This window comes from Antennarius striatus, chromosome 2 (assembly GCF_040054535.1).
Source record: "Antennarius striatus isolate MH-2024 chromosome 2, ASM4005453v1, whole genome shotgun sequence".
Taxonomy (NCBI): domain Eukaryota; kingdom Metazoa; phylum Chordata; class Actinopteri; order Lophiiformes; family Antennariidae; genus Antennarius; species Antennarius striatus.
Window position 1 is genome coordinate 7,521,521 of NC_090777.1, and position 18,334 is coordinate 7,539,854.

General features: G+C 41.1%; 1 protein-coding gene across 5 annotated transcripts in view; it reads right to left on the reverse strand.

The window, feature by feature from the left end:
• Positions 1-18,334, reverse strand: part of si:ch211-207e14.4 (interleukin-17 receptor D) — a 43,504-nt gene continuing 25,170 nt past the window's right edge. For 2 of the 5 annotated variants that reach the window (XM_068340259.1, XM_068340268.1), the window contains 11 exons: positions 15,951-16,035; positions 14,986-15,144; positions 13,205-13,323; positions 11,775-11,898; positions 10,839-10,877; positions 7,667-7,812; positions 7,503-7,577; positions 7,114-7,180; positions 1,391-1,537; positions 1,126-1,313; positions 1-1,003 (listed from right to left, as the gene is read on the reverse strand). In XM_068340259.1, coding sequence (XP_068196360.1) covers positions 461-1,003; positions 1,126-1,313; positions 1,391-1,537; positions 7,114-7,180; positions 7,503-7,577; positions 7,667-7,812; positions 10,839-10,877; positions 11,775-11,898; positions 13,205-13,323; positions 14,986-15,144; positions 15,951-16,035 — 1,692 coding nt within the window. In that variant the 3' untranslated portion in view covers positions 1-460. The remainder of the gene's footprint in view (positions 1,004-1,125; positions 1,314-1,390; positions 1,538-7,113; positions 7,181-7,502; positions 7,578-7,666; positions 7,813-10,838; positions 10,878-11,774; positions 11,899-13,204; positions 13,324-14,985; positions 15,145-15,950; positions 16,036-18,334) is intronic. The other 3 variants (XM_068340285.1, XM_068340277.1, XM_068340294.1) reach the window with 3 other exon arrangements.

Here is an 18,334-nt window from a genome sequence, read left to right on the forward strand (position 1 = left end):
TATATGCATTATATAAAACAAACAAACAAAACTAATTTGATTAGAGTACAATAAAAAATGTCAGATAAAGCAAATGTGTGCATATAACATCAGCATTAAACATATTACCTTTCAATCCACTGTCAGTGTAGTGTATACTGTATTCATAAATAAATTATGAGATTGACTGTAAACATGTGTACTCCACTCTGTAACTACTTCAAAATAACTTCAGTATTTTAGGATTGAATTGTTTATGTCTGTGAAACAGAAAACGACTGACAGATAAGAATGAGATAACTTCACTGACCATAACACACAGCACCGAATGTAGCTTTTATGTACCTGTGTGCAGACACGGTATGTAGCACATTTCATAAAGGTGCACAACTGCTTCCATTTCAGCACTACTGAGTCACATTTCATTTCACTGATTAGTTGTTTAAGGGCTCTTAATGAAGTCAGAATAAATTCAATCATATTATAAATCTTCTTTTTCCATAGTCCGCTGGTCCTTTGCCCTCATTGCTATCTTCGCCTCATAGATAGCCTGCTGCAGAGCTGCTCCAGCTGGTAATTTAGAAAAGCCTTCCTCTGTGAAGTCATTTATCTTCAAATAACCTCCTGGCCTATGCAGAGCTACACCATGGAGGTGGGAGAAGAGCACCTCTAAGTCAGTTGTTAGTCTATACTGAGATACCAGCCTCATTTCGTTGGGGATGTCCTCCTCCTCAGAGTACTCAAAAATGGCTGCCATATACTTGGACAGGTCCCGGCCTTTGGCTTTGGCTCGGCCCACTTCCTCTCTGATAAGCTGGACAGCTGTGTCAGAGCTGAAGGCATTGGACTCAAAGTCTAGCTCCTCTTCTATATTACTGTCGTCTGGCTCTGGAGGCTCAGATTTGTAGCTAAGGCCCTTAGAACATATCACCAAGATGAAGTCACTCTCTTGGATGTGGCGGCAGTACCAGGCCATATTGCCCTCCACCGCCATGCTCAAAGTCTCCCACATGTCCAGGATCACCTGGGAAAAGATAATTTCACAAATTCATGACTAATGATAGAAAAACAAGGCAATGCAAACTATGTATTATTAATGCAAATTAGTCTCAGTGCATCAGCACCAAGACGAGTCATGTGTGCTACCTGAGTAGCCATGTGCTGTTGTATAAAGGCTCCTAACAACATAACAGATCTGATGTGAGCAGGGCAATCATGGCAGCTGTAGCAGATCAGAAGACGAGGAGGGGTTAGAGGTCTGTCTCTGGGCAAAAACGCCACTTCCTCCATAGTCCTGCTGGCTTTATAAAGCTGTTCCTCGTAAGATGTTAGTACTGGCAAAGACAGGACAGGGTTAATCTTTCTGAAGTACACAGTGATTTTACAGGATATATTTGGTTTGTAATTGCACCTGGTTCTATGGACAGTTTGCTTATGTGCAGCTGAGGCCTCTTCTTGGTGAGAGCAGCCAGAAGGACTAATATAATGACTACCGCAGTCAGGCAAAGAGGAAGTATCAGGACCAGGGATGGAGCGACTGAGCGAGACATGGCATCTTCTATAAATGGGAAGATGTGAATGATTACATGAGCAGTAACCTTATATTAACCATAGATATCAAACTTACAGTGGTGGTCAAAAGTTTACATACACTTGTAAAAAACATAATGTCATGGCTGTCTTGAGTTTCCAGTTATTTCTACAACTCAGATTTTTCTCTGATATAGTGATTGGAACATATCCTTCTTTGGGTCAAAAATATACATACACCAACATGAATGAAGAATTTTGGAGACCTACAAAGTTGTTTCCATGACATGAGCTTCATAGCAAGTGATCATGAGTGACTGGTGACTTCTCTGAAGCCATTTAAAAATGAGTCATTGGATAAAAACACCCACAAACGCCACAATGGGAAAGTCAAAGGAGCTCAGCACAGATCTGAAAAAGAGAATTATTGACTTGAAAAAGTCAGGAAAGTCACTTGGAGCCATTTCCAAGCAGCTGCAGGTCCCAAGAGCAACAGTGCAAACAATTGTTTGTAAGTATAAAGTGCATGGCACTGTTTTGTCACTGCCACGATCAGGAAGAAAATGCAAGCTGTCACCTGCTGCTGAGAGAAAACTGGTCAGGAGGGTGAACAGTCAACCCAGGAGCACCAAAAAGCAGATCTGCCAAGAATTAGAAGCTTCTGGAACACAGGTGTCAGTGTCCACAGTCTAGCATGCTTTGCATCGCCATGGACTGAGAGGCTGCCGTGCAAGAAGGAAGCCCTTGCTCCAAAAGCGGCACCTTAAGGCTCGACTAAAGTTTGCTGCTGATCACATAGACAAAGATAAGACCTTCTGGAAGAAAGTTCTGTGGTCAGATGAAACAAAAATTGAGATGTTTGGCCACAATGCCCAGCAACATATTTGGAGGAGAAAAGGTGAGGCCTTTAACCCCAAGAACACCATGCCTACCATCAAGCACAGTGATGGTAGTATTATGCTGTGGACCTGTTTTGCTGCCAATTGAACTGGTGCTTCACAGAGAGTCAATTGGACAATGAAGAAGGAGGATTACCTTCAAATACTTCAAGAAAACCTAAAGTCATCAGCCTGAAGGTTGGGTCTTGGGCGCAGTTGGGTGTTCCAAAAGGACAATGACCCCAAACACACATCAAAAGTGATAATGGAATGGCTAAATCAGGCTAGAATTAAGGTTTTAGAATGGCCATCCCAAAGTCCTGACTTAAACCCCATTGAGAACATGTGGACAATGCTGAAGAAACAAGTCCATGTCAAAATGGCAACAAATTTAATTGAACTGCACCCATTCTGTCAAGAGGAGTGGTCAAAGATTCAACCAGAAACTTGCCAGAAGCTTGTGGATGGCTACCAAAGTGTCTAATCGAAGTAAAAATGGCCAAGGGACATGTAACCAAATATTAGCATTGCTGTATGTATATTTTTGACCCAGCTGATTTGATCACATTTTCAGTTTACCCATTATAAAGTCATAAAAGAATCAAACTTCATGATTGTTTTTTGTGACAAAGAAGTATCTGTTCCAATCATTCTATCAGAGAAAAATCGGATTTGTAGAAATAACTGGAAACTCAAGACACCCACGACATTATGTTCTTTAGAAGTGTATGTAAACTTTTGACCACCACTGCACCCTTAACTTAAACTGTCTTGTTGCTTTGATGTAGGATAAATTTTAACACCACAGAAACAGGAATTCCTAGGTAAAATTCTCATCCTTAGCCATAAGACTTTAATGTTAATTTGAGAAAACCTGAATAAACCAGAAACAAGGTTCTCTTTTTCGCTTTTGTATATTCTGAGCAAACCGTTAGCAGTACTGAGCTCCACCAGTGTAAGCACAACACAATTCTACACAGCAATATCAGAGTTTAGCGCGACACTTCAGGTCTACATTCAGCAATGTTTTGTAAACAACTAAATACAATCCATCCATCCATTGTCTTCCGCTTCACTGCCGCAGTGGGTCAGGGGAAGCTGGAACCTAGGGTATAAGGTGTGAGGAAGAGGACACTCCAGGCACAACATCAGTGCACCGCGGAGCCACACACAAAGACCACGCACGCACACACACACTCCTACGGGCAATTTGGGACCGGCCAATTAACCTGAAGTGCATGTTTTTGGAGGTGGGGGGAAGCAAGAGAACCTGGAGAGAACCCATGCAGACACGGAGAACATGCAAACTCCGCACAGAGCGGGACTCAAACTCAGACCCGCCTTGTTGTGCGGCGACAGCGCTACTGATTTATTTTTCATTATTACATGAACATTGATTCTATCCTCTCCACTATGTTCTCAATTTGAAAGTATTCCTTTTGATTTTCTACTGATTTTTTTCGGGACATGTTGATCATATCTTATTTTTGATTAAGTAGAATGACACTGTGGAAAGGAAACAAGAAGAATGTTAATTCATTCAAGCCTTATCTAAAATTTCTAAAACTGTGGCCTGTGTTATGGAGAATAAAACAACCAACAAATGGGAATATGAGCTGTTCCCAAATGTTCAGATAGTCATAGATTCCAGCCTGCTAAATATGCAAAATGTTATTCAGACATATTAAGGTAGTGGCCTAAAAACGTCTGAATATTGTTGGGCACATTCCTTTAAGAAACAAGTGAATCTTTATCCTTAAATTCATTACCTACTGGCTCCAGCTCTATAATTATCTATATTCTCATCCAACTCTCAATGGGACACCAAGTACCTTCACTGTATTTCCAAGGATAGGGATGGAAGTCTATTGACAGGGGCCAGCACTGTGATGGGAAGATGGAAAGAGTACTTTGAAGAGTTGATGAACGTGGAAAATGAGAGAGAACAAAGACTAGAAGAGGTGACTGCTGTGGACCAGGAAGTAGCAAAGATTAGTCAGGATGAAGCGAGGAAGGCATGGAAGAGGATGAAGAGTGGAAAGGCAGTCGGTCCTGATGATATACCTGTAGAGGTTTGGAAGTGCCTAGGAGAGGTGGCAGTAGAGTTTCTGACTGGGTTGTTCCATAGGATCTTAGATAGTGAGAAGATGCCTGAGGAATGGAGGAGAAGTGTGCTGGTGCCCATTTTTAAGAACAAGGGAGACGTGCAGAGTTGTGGCAACTACAGAGGATTAAAGCTGATGAGCCTTACAATGAAGTTTTGGGAAAGAGTAGTGGAAGCTAAAATAAGGGCAAAAGTGAGCATTTGTGAGCAGGAGTATGGTTTCATGCCAAAAAGGACTACTACAGATGCAGTATTTGCTTTGAGGATGTTGGTAGAGAAGTACAGAGAAGGCCAGACGGAGCTGCATTGTGTTTTTGTAGATCTGGAGAAAGCTTATGTGAAGTGAACATTAGGAGGCAATCTGGTGTGGGCCCAGGGATGTACCAGGGACCGGCATCACAGCCGGCCGATCAGCCCAAGCCCACAACCCAGCCCGGCCATGGTCACCAAGACCCCAACCCTGCCACAGGTAGTGCAGCGATTATCAACACCATCGACGACCACTGATCACCGGAAACCGTCCCACGCCATCAACCCACCCCCAGACAACAGCAACCTAGAGACACAACACCACGGAACCACAGCAGGGAAGGAAGGCAACGCACAGCCCACCCTACCAGGCCCTGGGCCAAAGAAATGTGATCAATGAGGAGATTTAGCCAATGGGTGATGTTTAGGGCTCTTTTAACTTTCCAATTGACCAAAATGGTTTTCTTGGCAATGACAGGAGCCAGAGCGTAGGCTGGAATTGAACGTGAGGTAAGGCCATATCTGTTTGATCACCAACTAAGCAGATGTTTGGAGATTGTGGAATTGTGCTGTCCAACATAGAGGACATTTTCTGAGTGACTGATACCCAAATATGATGAACGAGTGAACACAGCCAAAGGGCATGAAAGGGTCGATTGTGTTCTGTGTGCATTGGGTACATACATCTTATTTAGAAAAGCCCATTTTATACAATATATGTATGTAGGTATGTATGAGCCATACAATGAAGTTATGGGAAAAAGTAGTGGAAGCTAGACTAAGGACAGAAGTGATCATTTGTGAGCAGCAGTATGGTTTCATGCAGTATTTTTTTAAATTTTATTTAATTTTATATACTGGTTTGATCCCCGGAGGGAAATTAAGAACGCACACTCTAGCTACTGATTCAAATGCATGCATACATATATATTTGTGAGTACAGGCCCCTGTATCACACACACACACAAGGGGGCCTGTAGGCATGCAGGGGAGGTAGAGTGTCAGGCAGCTCCTTCTTGGTGCGCCTCAAATGAGCAATTTGTAAAGGGGACGGCACCTTGCTCAAGGGTGCCTCGGCAGTGCTCCGGAGGTGAGCTGACACCTCCCACTGTCAGCTCACCTCCGGGTACTTGCTTTGAGGATGTTGATAGAGAAGTACAGAGAAGGCCAGACGGAGCTGCATTGTGTTTTTGTAGGTCTGGAGAAAGCTTATGAAAGTGTGCCCAGAGAGGAACTGTGGTATTGTATGAGGAAGTCTGGAGTGGCAGACATGTATGTTAGAGTGGTGCAGGACATGTATAAGGACTGTAAGACAGTGGTGAGGTGTGCTGTAGGTGTGAAAGAGGAGTTCAAGGTGGAGGTGGGACTGCATCAGGGATCAGCTCTGAGACCATTCTTGTTGGCTATGGTGATGGGCAGGCTAACAGAGGAGGTTAGACAGGAATCTACATGGACTATGATGTTTGCAGATGACATTGTGATCTGTAGTGAGAGCAGGGAACAGGTGGAGGAGAAGCTAGAGAGGTGGAGGTTTGTCCTGGAAAGGAGAGGAATGAAGGTTAGCCGCAGTAAGACAGAGCACATGTGTGTGAATGAGTGGGACCCAAGTGGAAGAATGAGGTTACAGGGAGAAGAGATTAAGAAGGTGGATGATTTTAAGTACTTAGGATCAACAGTCCAGAGCAATGGAGACTGCAGAAAAGAGGTGAAGAAGTGTGTATAGGCAGGATGGAACGGGTGGAGAAAAATGTCAGGTGTGATGTGTGATAGAAGAGTTTCAGTTAAAATGAAAGTAAAGGTGTACAAAACTGGTGAGACCAGCATTGTTGTTTGGTTTAGAGACAGTGCCACTGAGGAAAAGACAGGAGACAGAGCTGGAGGTAGCAGAGATGAAGATGCTGAGGTTCTCTTCGGGAGTGACCAGGATGGATAGGATCAGGAATGAGTACATCAGAGGGACAGCACATGTTACAGGTTTTGGAGATAAAGTCAGAGAGGCCAGACTGAGATGGTTTGAACATGTCCAGAGGAGAGATAGTGAATATATTGGTAGAAGGATGCTGAGTTTTTGAACTGCCAGGCAGGAGGCCTAGAAGAAGACCAAAGAGGAAGTTTATGATGTAGTAAAAGAGGACATGAAGGTAGTTGGTGTGAGAAAAGAGGAGGCAGAAGACAGGGTTAGATGGAAGTAATTGATTTGCTGTGGTGAACCCTGAAGGGAAAAGCCAAAAGGAAAAGTAGAAGAAGAATCATGAAAGACCCAACAAGTTTAAATTTCACAATTCCTGAGCAAAAAGTAGCGGTTTGCATGACAGCTCATGAGACTCATTGTGATTGTGTGGATCAGCAGTAATAACACGACTTCTACTGTACCTTTCTGAACAGGCATGACGTAGACATTAAATGTTTTCCTCACTGCATCCACTTCATTAGCCGCAATCTATGACAGGAAATATTGATCACAAAGGTGCATTCTTGGAAACTGAAGGGGAGCCTTTACCTGGAAGTCTCGCAATCTCATAAAATCTAAAATTGACCCGCTTTTAGCTGGAAATGCACTTAAAGTTCAGAGTAGTGGGTCAAAGTTTTTTCAAGACAACATGAAAATAATTCATTTGACATTAGCATGGCCAATTTAGTTTTGGTTTGTTGTTACTGGTATTAATAGTGTCAAACAAAGAATTTCATTTAGTTTAAAACAATTAAAGTATAATCAATGTGAAAAACAGATAATCAATCTGATCAGAAAACTTCTGTTTTACCTGACAAGTGTAATTGGTGTCTCCCTGAAGATCATTCATCTGAAAACTGTGGTGGGTTTTGTTTTGTGTGAAATTCTAATTAAGAGATTGTAGCAGAAATGAGAAGGTATCAGTGCATACAATGACAAACAGCAAAGATTTGAGCTTTTGAAGTTGACACTCACAGGCTTTATGTCTGTGTACGTCGTCATGCCATTTGCGTAACACAGTGAGAAATAACTTCTGATGTCCAGGTTAGGTGGTGCCAGGTTAAAAGTCAAAGTGACAGTAGGCCCTTCCTGCTTGATCCCAATATTCGTGGGGTACCAATCTGCGAGGAAACCATAAAATATTGACTTTTTATAATAAGTGGAAGGTCTGGGGATCCTCCTGTAGTAAAATTAATTGAAATCACATGTGTGCATCTCTTGGATTAACCCGAGAAACATCAACTGGAATTCAGACTGATGGTTCTGTGAAAACCAAGAATACTATCAGAACATGGAATTCATTTAAAAAAAACATGGCTTTTCAGTTTTTGAAATTATTCATTCATTCATCTTCTTGGAGATGAGATGATAATAATTGTCTCGTCTTCAGCCGCTTATTCTTTTTGTGGGGTATTGCTGGAGACCATGCCAGCTGGTTATGGATAAGGGGCAGTGTACATCCTGGAGGCAAAGCCAGTGCATCGCGGGGCTATACATACAGTAGACATACTGTATGCTCACACCTATGGACAACGATCATCTCACCAAAATGCAGGTTTTCCAGGAGGGAGGAAGCTAGAGAATTTCAGAGAACCTATACAGACACGGGGATAAAATACAAACCCTCCACAGAAAGGAATCACAACAGAACCCTTCTTGCTGGGAGGTGACAGCTCTACCCACTTTTCCACCGTGCCAAGAAAAATTACAGTTACTCCATACTCCTTGTCTGTTACAGGTTATTTTCTTTCAGTCTGACAGGTATACAAGACAGAACCAGTAATTATAAGGGAATTTAACAGAGACTATGGCTCCACCAAGACCCAAAAATCCCTTTTTGAATCTTAACCAAAAATTTCACTAGGTGTACAGTACCTACCATACATGAGTGTTTGCCCTCAACAATCTGTTATGTTAAGTAAAAAAACACATTCAAGATCCACCTCTTCATCTTGATCCACAATATCAGTCTTGGCATATATGCCACCTTCCATCTAATTTCATGGTGAGCTGCCAAATATTTCATGACCTGGGGAAAAAAGATGTCCAAAAGGAATTTGCTTGCACTGTTTAGCTTAGTAGAAAAAAATCCTAATCCTTTCTTTCATTCAGTTTCAATCTAAAATATCCTGGGTTCTTCATATTGCCCACACAAATGCATCAGACAATTTATTTAGCTGGAAATATTGAAAAGAAGCTATCTGGTAATTGCAAAGAATCATTGAACAATTCTGGATCCAGATGATGATCCAGATCAGCACTGACTGAACCGTTGCTCAGTTGAAATGACAACCACTTGGCAGGGTTATAAAACTGTGAAAGAGAGGTAAACCAAACTAATAATACTAAAGAGATCTCCACCTGAACTAATTATTACCTTTGACTGAGAGAAGTCACATTTAATTTATGGGTCCTCTCCAAATTGGTCATAAAATGTTGATGTCATTACGCGTTAATGTCAATAAACCCAAATACCACAAAGTTGATCCACTTTATGTGTTGCCCTGACTTGGTAAAGGGGTTTAACATAATGAATAAAAAATAGGATACTTATTCTACTCCTAATTTTTTCAAACCATTGTGAGAAACACAGTAACATTTCCTGACAGAGTCATCATGTAAACATCATTACATGAGTTCAGTGGAAATATTCATCCTACAGCCATGAAGATGTATCAGGCCTTCCCATATCGTCTTTAGAAATGAATTTAATAGAGCAGGTATTGTGTCTGAAACGTCCTACAGCTGTGATGACAGCAGTTTTAAGGTGCTTTAAAGGGGCAACATGTACAGTATGTATTTATGTATGTTATGTATTTTAGAGGTCAAGCAACCCTAATCTGAGATCTAATCAGACATTACATTGGAGAAGGGATGTCAAAAGTCAAATACACAGAAGGCCAAAAAAACAAATTTGCTCAAATTTGGGGCGGCAGTAGCTCAGTCAGTAGAGCAGGTCGTCCAATGATCCAAGATCGGCGGTTCAATTCCCGCTCCCCCCCATTCACTCTTGGAGTGTGAGCAGGCAGTGGGAGGTGCCAGCTCACCTCACAAGCACTGCTGAAGGGCTCTTGAGCAAAGTACATTCCCCTTCACAAGGTGCTCATTCAGGGCGCTTCTAGGATGGGGCTGCCCGTCACTCGGCCTCCCTGTACTTACTGCATACCTACAGGCCCCTTGTGTGTGCTTGGTTGTTTCAGGGGCCTGTACAAAAACATAAATACGCATTATTACTAACCACGAGTGAAAACACAATAATTTCCCTACGGGGATCCTTAAAGTGTAGTTCTTCTTCTTATCTTCTTCAAGCCGAGGGCCGGACTGGTTCAATATTTATTAAAACCTATTGAAATGATTGAACCAAGAGTGTATATTTTGAAATGATTACATGAATAAAGCAATATTTTTCTTATGGTTCTGTTAGTAATTTCAAGTAAAACATTTTTTAACAGTTACACAGACAAAAACAAACTTCCTTTAAAGAAAAATCACGTCTTTGTCTGTGTCTTTGTTTTGAGACGTTTAATGGTGCCTTCTTAGATTATAATCTTTCATTACAGCCAAACTTTCTCCGCACGGAAGACACACAGGTTTGGCTTTTACCTCTGTGAACATGTTCCCTGAATCCCACCTGGCCTGAAACCCCCTGCTCTCAACGCTCATCTTCCATTTAGCCATTTTTGAGGAGGGGGGTAGCTGAAAGTTGACCTCTGCTCCGACGGTTGATAAATAATGAAGCCAAGGCCCACTTTCTCCAGTGACTTTGTGGGCTACTGTTGCATTGTGGAGAATGTAATGTTGGTGCATGCAAAAGACCAGCAGGTGGGTGTGGCCTGTGGGTTGGTTCTAATAGTAATTAAATAACATCCAGGGGGCCATATACTGTATAATTAATTCGGGCCTTGACTTTGACATACAGGTACTGTATGTGCCACAGAGACTTCCCTCACATCTCTTAGGGGGAAAAACAAACACACACACACACACACACACACACACACACACACACACACACACACACACACACACACACACACACACACACACACACACACACACACACACACACACACACACACGATTATTGAACCTGACAGGAGTTCATGTGAAGGGTACCAGTCAATGATGTGTCCAAAAAAATTCTCACCTTTCTTGCACTGCTCAAGGCCATTCTTCTCTGAACATGCTACAAAACCATAATACATTTATTATTGAAATTCAATCACTGTGTGACAACACCCTGCCCAAAGTCATGCAAAATGTTTTTACAAAACATGTAGTTATAAAGACATGAAAATGAAACACACACACACACACACACACACACACACACACACACACACACACACACACACACACACACACACACACACACACACACACACACACACACACACAAGGTATCAGTAGTATATAAAGTATATAAGTACATATAAGTATGTACAATACTATATAATTATACACACTATACAAAATATTCTAAAGCGGCAACATGCTAATTAGTGCCTTTTAGACTACAGGGGTAATCAGTAGATGATACAAAATATTTTACAATTCAAGTACATTATTTATTGAAGCAACTACAAATTCGGAGAGCCCAAATGAAACGGTTTCTCTTGCTATGTGTGTCAGCTTGTCTGTCTGTGTGTGTGTGTGTGTGTGTGTGATCACAAAACATTCAGGGGCGGCAGTGGCTCAGTGGTAGAGCCAGTTGTCCAATGTTCTAAGATCAGTGGTGTGATTCCAGCTCCCGCCCAAAAGCACCCGGATTGTGAGCTGACAGTGGGAGGTGTCAGCTCACCTCCGGAGCACTGCCGAAGACCTTGAGCAATACTCCGTCCCCCTTTACAAGGTGCTCATTTGAGGCGCACCAAGAAGGAGCTGCCTGCCACTCTACCTCCCCTGCATGCCTACAGGCCCCCTTGTGTGTGTGTGTGATACAGGGGCCTGTACTCACAAATATATATGTATGCATGCATTTGAATCAGTAGCTAGAGTGTGCATTCTTAATTTCTCTTTGGGGATTATAACAGTATATGAAATAAAAATTATAACTCTGGAATAGTGCTTGAGGAGACCTTACAACGTGTGGAGAAGATCTTGCTGTGGTAGAAATGCTCCCATTCCTCAGGTACTGGCAGAGCCATGACTGTGACAGCATATTTGGAGTCAAGGAAGAGACCGGGGAAAGGGTCTGACATGTACACCTGCAGAGTACACCAGCCATCTTGTTTTTAGTGTCCTTAAAGCACGATGCACACATTCATTTGATAAGGTGAGTTGAGGGTTTCAGTTATTTGTATTGTTAATGGCTGAGCAGAAGACTTTTCTATTTCTGTTGATATTGCTGTAAAAAGATGAATGTGTACAAAATATAAGGCAGGATGATGGTAAAATCTTGTCTTTTTAAGATACTCTCAGGATTTTTTTTTGTTTATTATACGTTCTATTTGGTAATTTAATAATTTACTTCATGCCAATTAATCCTAATGTGTACAACATCCATCCACTAAAATTAAAGCATTTCATTGTTTATTTTATTTTGAAAGTAAAACTTTTTCTCAGATTGTCTTCAGAGAAACACACCAATGATGGGAGATCCTGGGAATGTTGTGCTTGTTATAAATTTAATATAATTATTATATAATTATGTACTGTATATCCATTCATTTATTCATTCATTGTCATTAACTGCTTTTTCAGATGTTGTGGGTCACAGGATGGCTGGAGCCTATCTCAGTGGATTTAGGGTGATTGGCGATTTGCACTCCAGGTGTGACGCTTGTGCACCTCAGAGCCAGATAAAGGACACACAAACATGCACACACACTTACAGACAATTTGAGACCAGCCAATTCACATGAAGTGCATGCTTTTGTGGGTGGAGGTAAGCTGCAGACCCTGGACAGAGCCTATGCATGCAGGCTTTGCACAGAGTGGAACTCGAACTCGGAACCGTCTTGCTGTGCTGCAGTCTACCCATTGCGCTACCATACTGCCCCATACTGTATTCATTCATCGTCTACCGCTTCATCCGCTGTAGCGGGTCATGGGAGCCTATCCCAGCTGGCTTAAGGCTTGAGGCGGGGGAAAGTATTCGATACTAGTCTTCATGGGACCAGCTTTTATTTAGAAGTTTAGGACTTATAGGTGTTATTTTGGTCTTTAATCCAGCTAGGCACTCCTAACGTGGTGGAAACTGACTGTGGATCTGCTTAAGTAGAAATTAATAATTTTTAAATATGAATCCATTTGTATGATATTAATTTCATACAGTGTAAGTTGAACAGAGTACTCTTTATTTTCTGAGAATTCTTAAACAATTTATGCAGTATTGCAATAATAATTTGATGATTTTAATTTGTCCTTGACATTTCCTTTCGATGAACACAATTTCTGGATTATCGTCAGTTTAAAGTGTAGTTACTCCTGTAATCTCTGTAACCTTGCAAGAGAGTGGAAAAGACAGTAGTTAAACCTCCTTGAACAACCAAAAAATTGTAGTCCTCGTACCATTTCAGAGTGTGACGCTGGGAGGGAGAGCTTTCTGTGGAAGAGAAAGAGCTGACAGGCAATATTAGATCCTCCCAAAGCCTGGAGGATCACCTGAAAGCCTCTCAAGAATGCAATCCCTGTAACAAATGTAAAAAATACTGAGTGAGATCAGTGTTACAGACAGTAATATAATTCATAAACATCTGTCAGAGCCGGGGGGACTCAGCACATCTCTTATGATGTAAGGCATTAATAGCACTTAGTGTATGTCCCAAAAATTAATTTAGTTTGTATTAAACCCCTTGTCTAAAGATTCTGTGAAAACGCGTGTTGAATGACTTCTTGTTCTATCTACAATCCTGTTTAATAATGTTACACCGGGACGGTAGAACAGCGGTAGAACAGATGTCTTGAAGACGGATCGCCCGGCCATCGGTGGATCAATTGCCACTCCTGCCATGACATCCCTTGGAGTGTGACCTGACAGTGGGAGGTGTCAGCTCACCTCCCAGCCACTGCCGAGGCGCCCTTTAGTAAGGTGCCATCCCCACTACAAGCTGCTCATTTGGGGCGCAACCTCCGTGCGCGACCCATCACTCTTCCTCCCCTGGTCTAATTGCATGATTACAGGCCTCTAGTGCGCTGTGTCTCAGGGGCCTTGTTCACAATACTGTGTGATGTGATAAGACTAACACATACTGTATATATGCATGTATTGAGAGTTAGAAGAGAATTTCCCCTCTGGGGATCAATAAAGTGTGAATTATTATTGTTATTTCCAGTTCTGATTCCAAAGGTAGGACCACATCTAAAACAGAAGTTTAAAAAAAAGTGTACTAAAACACTCAACATTTTTGACATACGTCTACTTCAATTAAAAACAGTACAAAGACAATAAATGAAATATTCTACTTCATCAGCTTCAGTCACATTGTAGCTCCATCTGGAAGGTTATGTTTTCACTTGTGGTCTTTTTTCATATTGTGGTTAGTCAGCAGGTTTATGCAAAAATACCATGGATGGTTTCATGTATTTCCATGAAGACAGAGATTGGATGACTTCACAGGAAATAATACATGCATGTTGAAATAAATATAGGTTTAGGAGGCTGGTGTCTATGAGAGTGCACGGTCTAGTGCAGACCTAAAAAAAATCTGGATCCACCTGGCTTAAATAGCTGTTTGTTAGCTGTTCAGTAATTTTGGATTATAGTTACAGACTATAAATTATATTATCTGAATTAAAGGGGACAGGCAGACATCAGTGCAGGTCTGAGCACACCTGACTGCTAAATATATGATCTGAATTTGATGCCAGCAACATATTTCAAAAGAAGTTGGGAAGTGGCAGCAAAAAAAAAAGTATAGCAATTGACTGGCTTGTTCTACAGATGAATGGGTTCATCGGTGACAAATGATAATATTATGCATATAAAAGGAACGTCCCCAAAAGGCTGATGGAGAAGGGTTCAGCATGATACTCAAAAAGTTTTAAAAAAAATCAGGAATACTTCATCCACACATTCAACCATCCATTGATGTGATGAGAATCACAATCGTCTCATCTTCAGCTACTTTTTTTCTGTCTTCTGCGTTTTTTTCTGCCTTGCTAGAGCCTTTCCCAGCTGGTTACAGGCGAGAGGCGGGGTACGCCCCAGGTGCACCACTTGTGTATTGCGGGGCCAGAAATATTTAAAACTGTTTAAAAAATGTATATTGGTTTTTAGGATTGATGTTGTAACAAATATATACAGAAATTGACATTGAAATATAGAAAGAGAGATGTGCTGTAAAACTTACCATAATAACTGGGCTTCCAGGAAACAACAATAGTGTCAGACTTTGGGTCTGACTCCTGCACAAACTCAACCATCACATCATTGGGTGCCTGGACATAATGCTGACAGATTTTAGGATCTTGTTTTCCCAGCAAATCAAAACATGGCCATGGAATACAACCTGTGGAGAAACAATCGGTATTCTGGTATTTGAGACAAACTCATGGCATTAAGACAAGTCTATTTTTTGGATATCTCTCTGTCAGTAGCCATGGTACAATGTTAGCCATGCTAGCAGCTCTCTGAGTTGAAGACAACATGCTAATATGCTGATAGTGGGTTGACATGTTTTGCACCTTGGTCATTTATTGCCAGATTATTTCTAAATAAAAAGCACTACAGAATAGTATTTCTTTAATGTATGTAATGTTCTGATTTCAATAATCTACATATCTCCATACCTCCATAAAATGTTCCAGTACTGTACTCACTTTTGAAGTTTCAAAAGAGAAGCAAAAAATTTTTCAAAACATGAAAAGTTAAGCAATTTACAAGCCTAAATTCTTTTTAGGCTAATGGGAGGCCATATGAGCCTAAATTCTGAATTTCATAAAAACTTAAAAGACATGAAATTTAGTGTCTGTGTTGGTCACAATGTGGAAGATGGCCTAATTAGGCCAACCATGCGAACATGGCAAGATGATTTAGCCTAATGCGAATGGTCTGTAAAACGTAACATTGACTAAGAATTAAGAATTCACACATCATTTCAAAATAACTCAGCAAATATAAAGCTAAGTGAAGTTTCCTATGAAGTCGGACTTCATGACACTGTGAAATGTGTTGACACAGCTTCTGTTGAGGGAAATACTGAAGAACAAAAACACCTCACTGCTGCTAAAACATGTGTTGAAGACAGTTGATTCTAGAATGCAGTTTCTTTGTGTGATGAATTCACAGTCCAGTTCAACCTGCCTCAACACTTACTTCCAAATTCTTTCATAGAGGTAAAACCTACAGCTTCTTTGACATGCTCCCTGGTTATTCTGCAGTACTCACATCCAGATCCTCCCTGTAAGACAGTGAGTAACAATAAGTCCAGACTCACAATTTAGTTACACAATAAAAATGCATACAACTAGTATGAAAAAAAAGAAGAAAAAAAGATCTCTTTTTATAGAGCACACTACACAAAGAGGCAGTTCTAAGATCAGACTTTTGTGGGAATTCAGCCCCCAGGGCTACATAATATGCTCAAATGTGCAGTATTTTGTTGCTATGACTTTACGAGGTAAGCTAAAAATGTACATGGCAGAGATTCTGACACAAAATACATTGCTCATCTCACCATTTAATAACCCTCACCATTTGTGTAGCACTATAGTCATTACAGAAAACAAGGGACAATCTCTAGACATGTAAGAGCAGTTATAATTACAAAGAAAGGGAAAAGACCACAGGCCAATAAGTAGAAATGAACTGCCGGTCTTTTTACACAATTAGGTAGGAAGTAGAAACAGGCAAAACAACACAGTATTGTACACTTGGAAACGCAACAATATTAGCAGTAATTAAATCTACTGAACCCAGGCTTTGCATATTTATATTTAATGCTATTTATATTTCAAATCTATATTTGACTTTAAGATCCTCTATTATTTAAGTTATTTTATTTTATTAACTCATGTTGTAACACTTTGTGTTACTCCAATTTAAATTTGTTTAGTTTGAAGAACTAACATAGTAATCAAAAATACTAAATACACCATTAACATTACTAAATGTACACAACCAAAGTAATCTAGGGCTGCTTGATCCAAGTTTTGAAACAAAGAAAGGCATCGGCTGTTTCAGGCCCCGTCCACACATAGCTGGATCTTCTTGAAAACACAACTTTTTTCCTCCGTTTAGGCCTTCTATTCACACGACAACGCATATATCCGGGACAAAAATATAATTTTTTGAAAACGTCGGATAATAATAATATATAAATAATACATTTTATTTAAAGGCGCCTTTCTTGACACTCGAGGACACCGCACAGAATTATACAAAGTCCATTAAAGAATCAACAATAAAAATAGATCAAATCAATAAAAACAGCAACAGATTTCAGCTGGAATAGGCATTCTTAAATAGATGTTTTCAGTCGTGCTTTGAAGTGGGGGAGTGAATCGATTTTTCTAAGTTGGGGTGGTAGCGAATTCCAGAGATGGGGAGCAGAGCGGCTGAATGCTCTGCACCCCATGGTGGTAAGACGGGTTGAAGGGACAGACAAGTATAAGGAGGAGGAGGATCTGAAGGAGCGGGGGGAGTGGTAACATAAAGAAGGTCCGACAGAAATGGAGAGGCGAGGTTGTGGATGGCCTTGAAAGACAGGAGAATTTTGAAATGAATTCGTTACTGGACCAGAAACCAGTGAAGCTGATGGAGGACAGGAGTGATGTGGCGAATCGAGGGGGTTTGAATTATGATGCAGGCATCTGAATTTTGGAACAGTTGTAGTTTGTGAAGGGATTTGTGAAAGAGCTCGAAGAGGAGAGAATTGCAATAGTCGAGTCGAGAAGTGACGAGACTGTGGACAAGAATGGCGGCAGTGTGGGGCGTGAGGGAGGGGCGGAGACGATTGATGTTATGTAGGTGGAAGTAGGCAGACCTGGTGATGTTGCTGATGTGTGACTGGAAAGCTAATGTGCTTTAAAAGATGAAACCCAGACCCTTAACCTGGGGAGAAGGCGAAACAGTGGAATCATCGACAATGAGAGAAAAGCTGTCCATTTTGGAAATAGTGGATTTGGTGCCAACAAGGAGAATCTCGGTTTTGTTGCTGTTTAATGTAAGGAAGTTTAGGGTGAACCAAATTTTTATTTCAGCGATGCAACCAGTAAGGGAGGAGGGCAGAAGAGCGGACAAGGGTTTAGTGGTGAGGTAGAGCTGGGTGTCATCAGGAAATGAATGTTGGATTTACGAAAAATATTGCCGAGGGGAAGGAGGTACTGTATATGATGAAAAGGCGAGGCTCCAGGACAGAAACCTGGGGCACGCCTGAAGTGACGGAGGTGGGGAAGGATTTAACGGACTTGAGTTGCATGAACTGAGTGGGGCCAGAAAGGTAAGATGTGAACCAGGTTAACAGAGTGTGGGTGATGCCAATAGAAGATAGTCTGTTGAGGACGGTGGGATGACAGATGGTATCGAAGGCTGCACTCGGGTCAAGGAGGACGAGGATGGTCAGGAATCAGAAATCAGAATCAAAATATAGTTTATTTGCAGGTACAGTAAAGTTCACCACACAAGGAACTTGACGCAGTGTCGGCGCATTACAAGATGGAAAGAGAAGCAATAAACAATTAAAAAACAAAACAAAACAA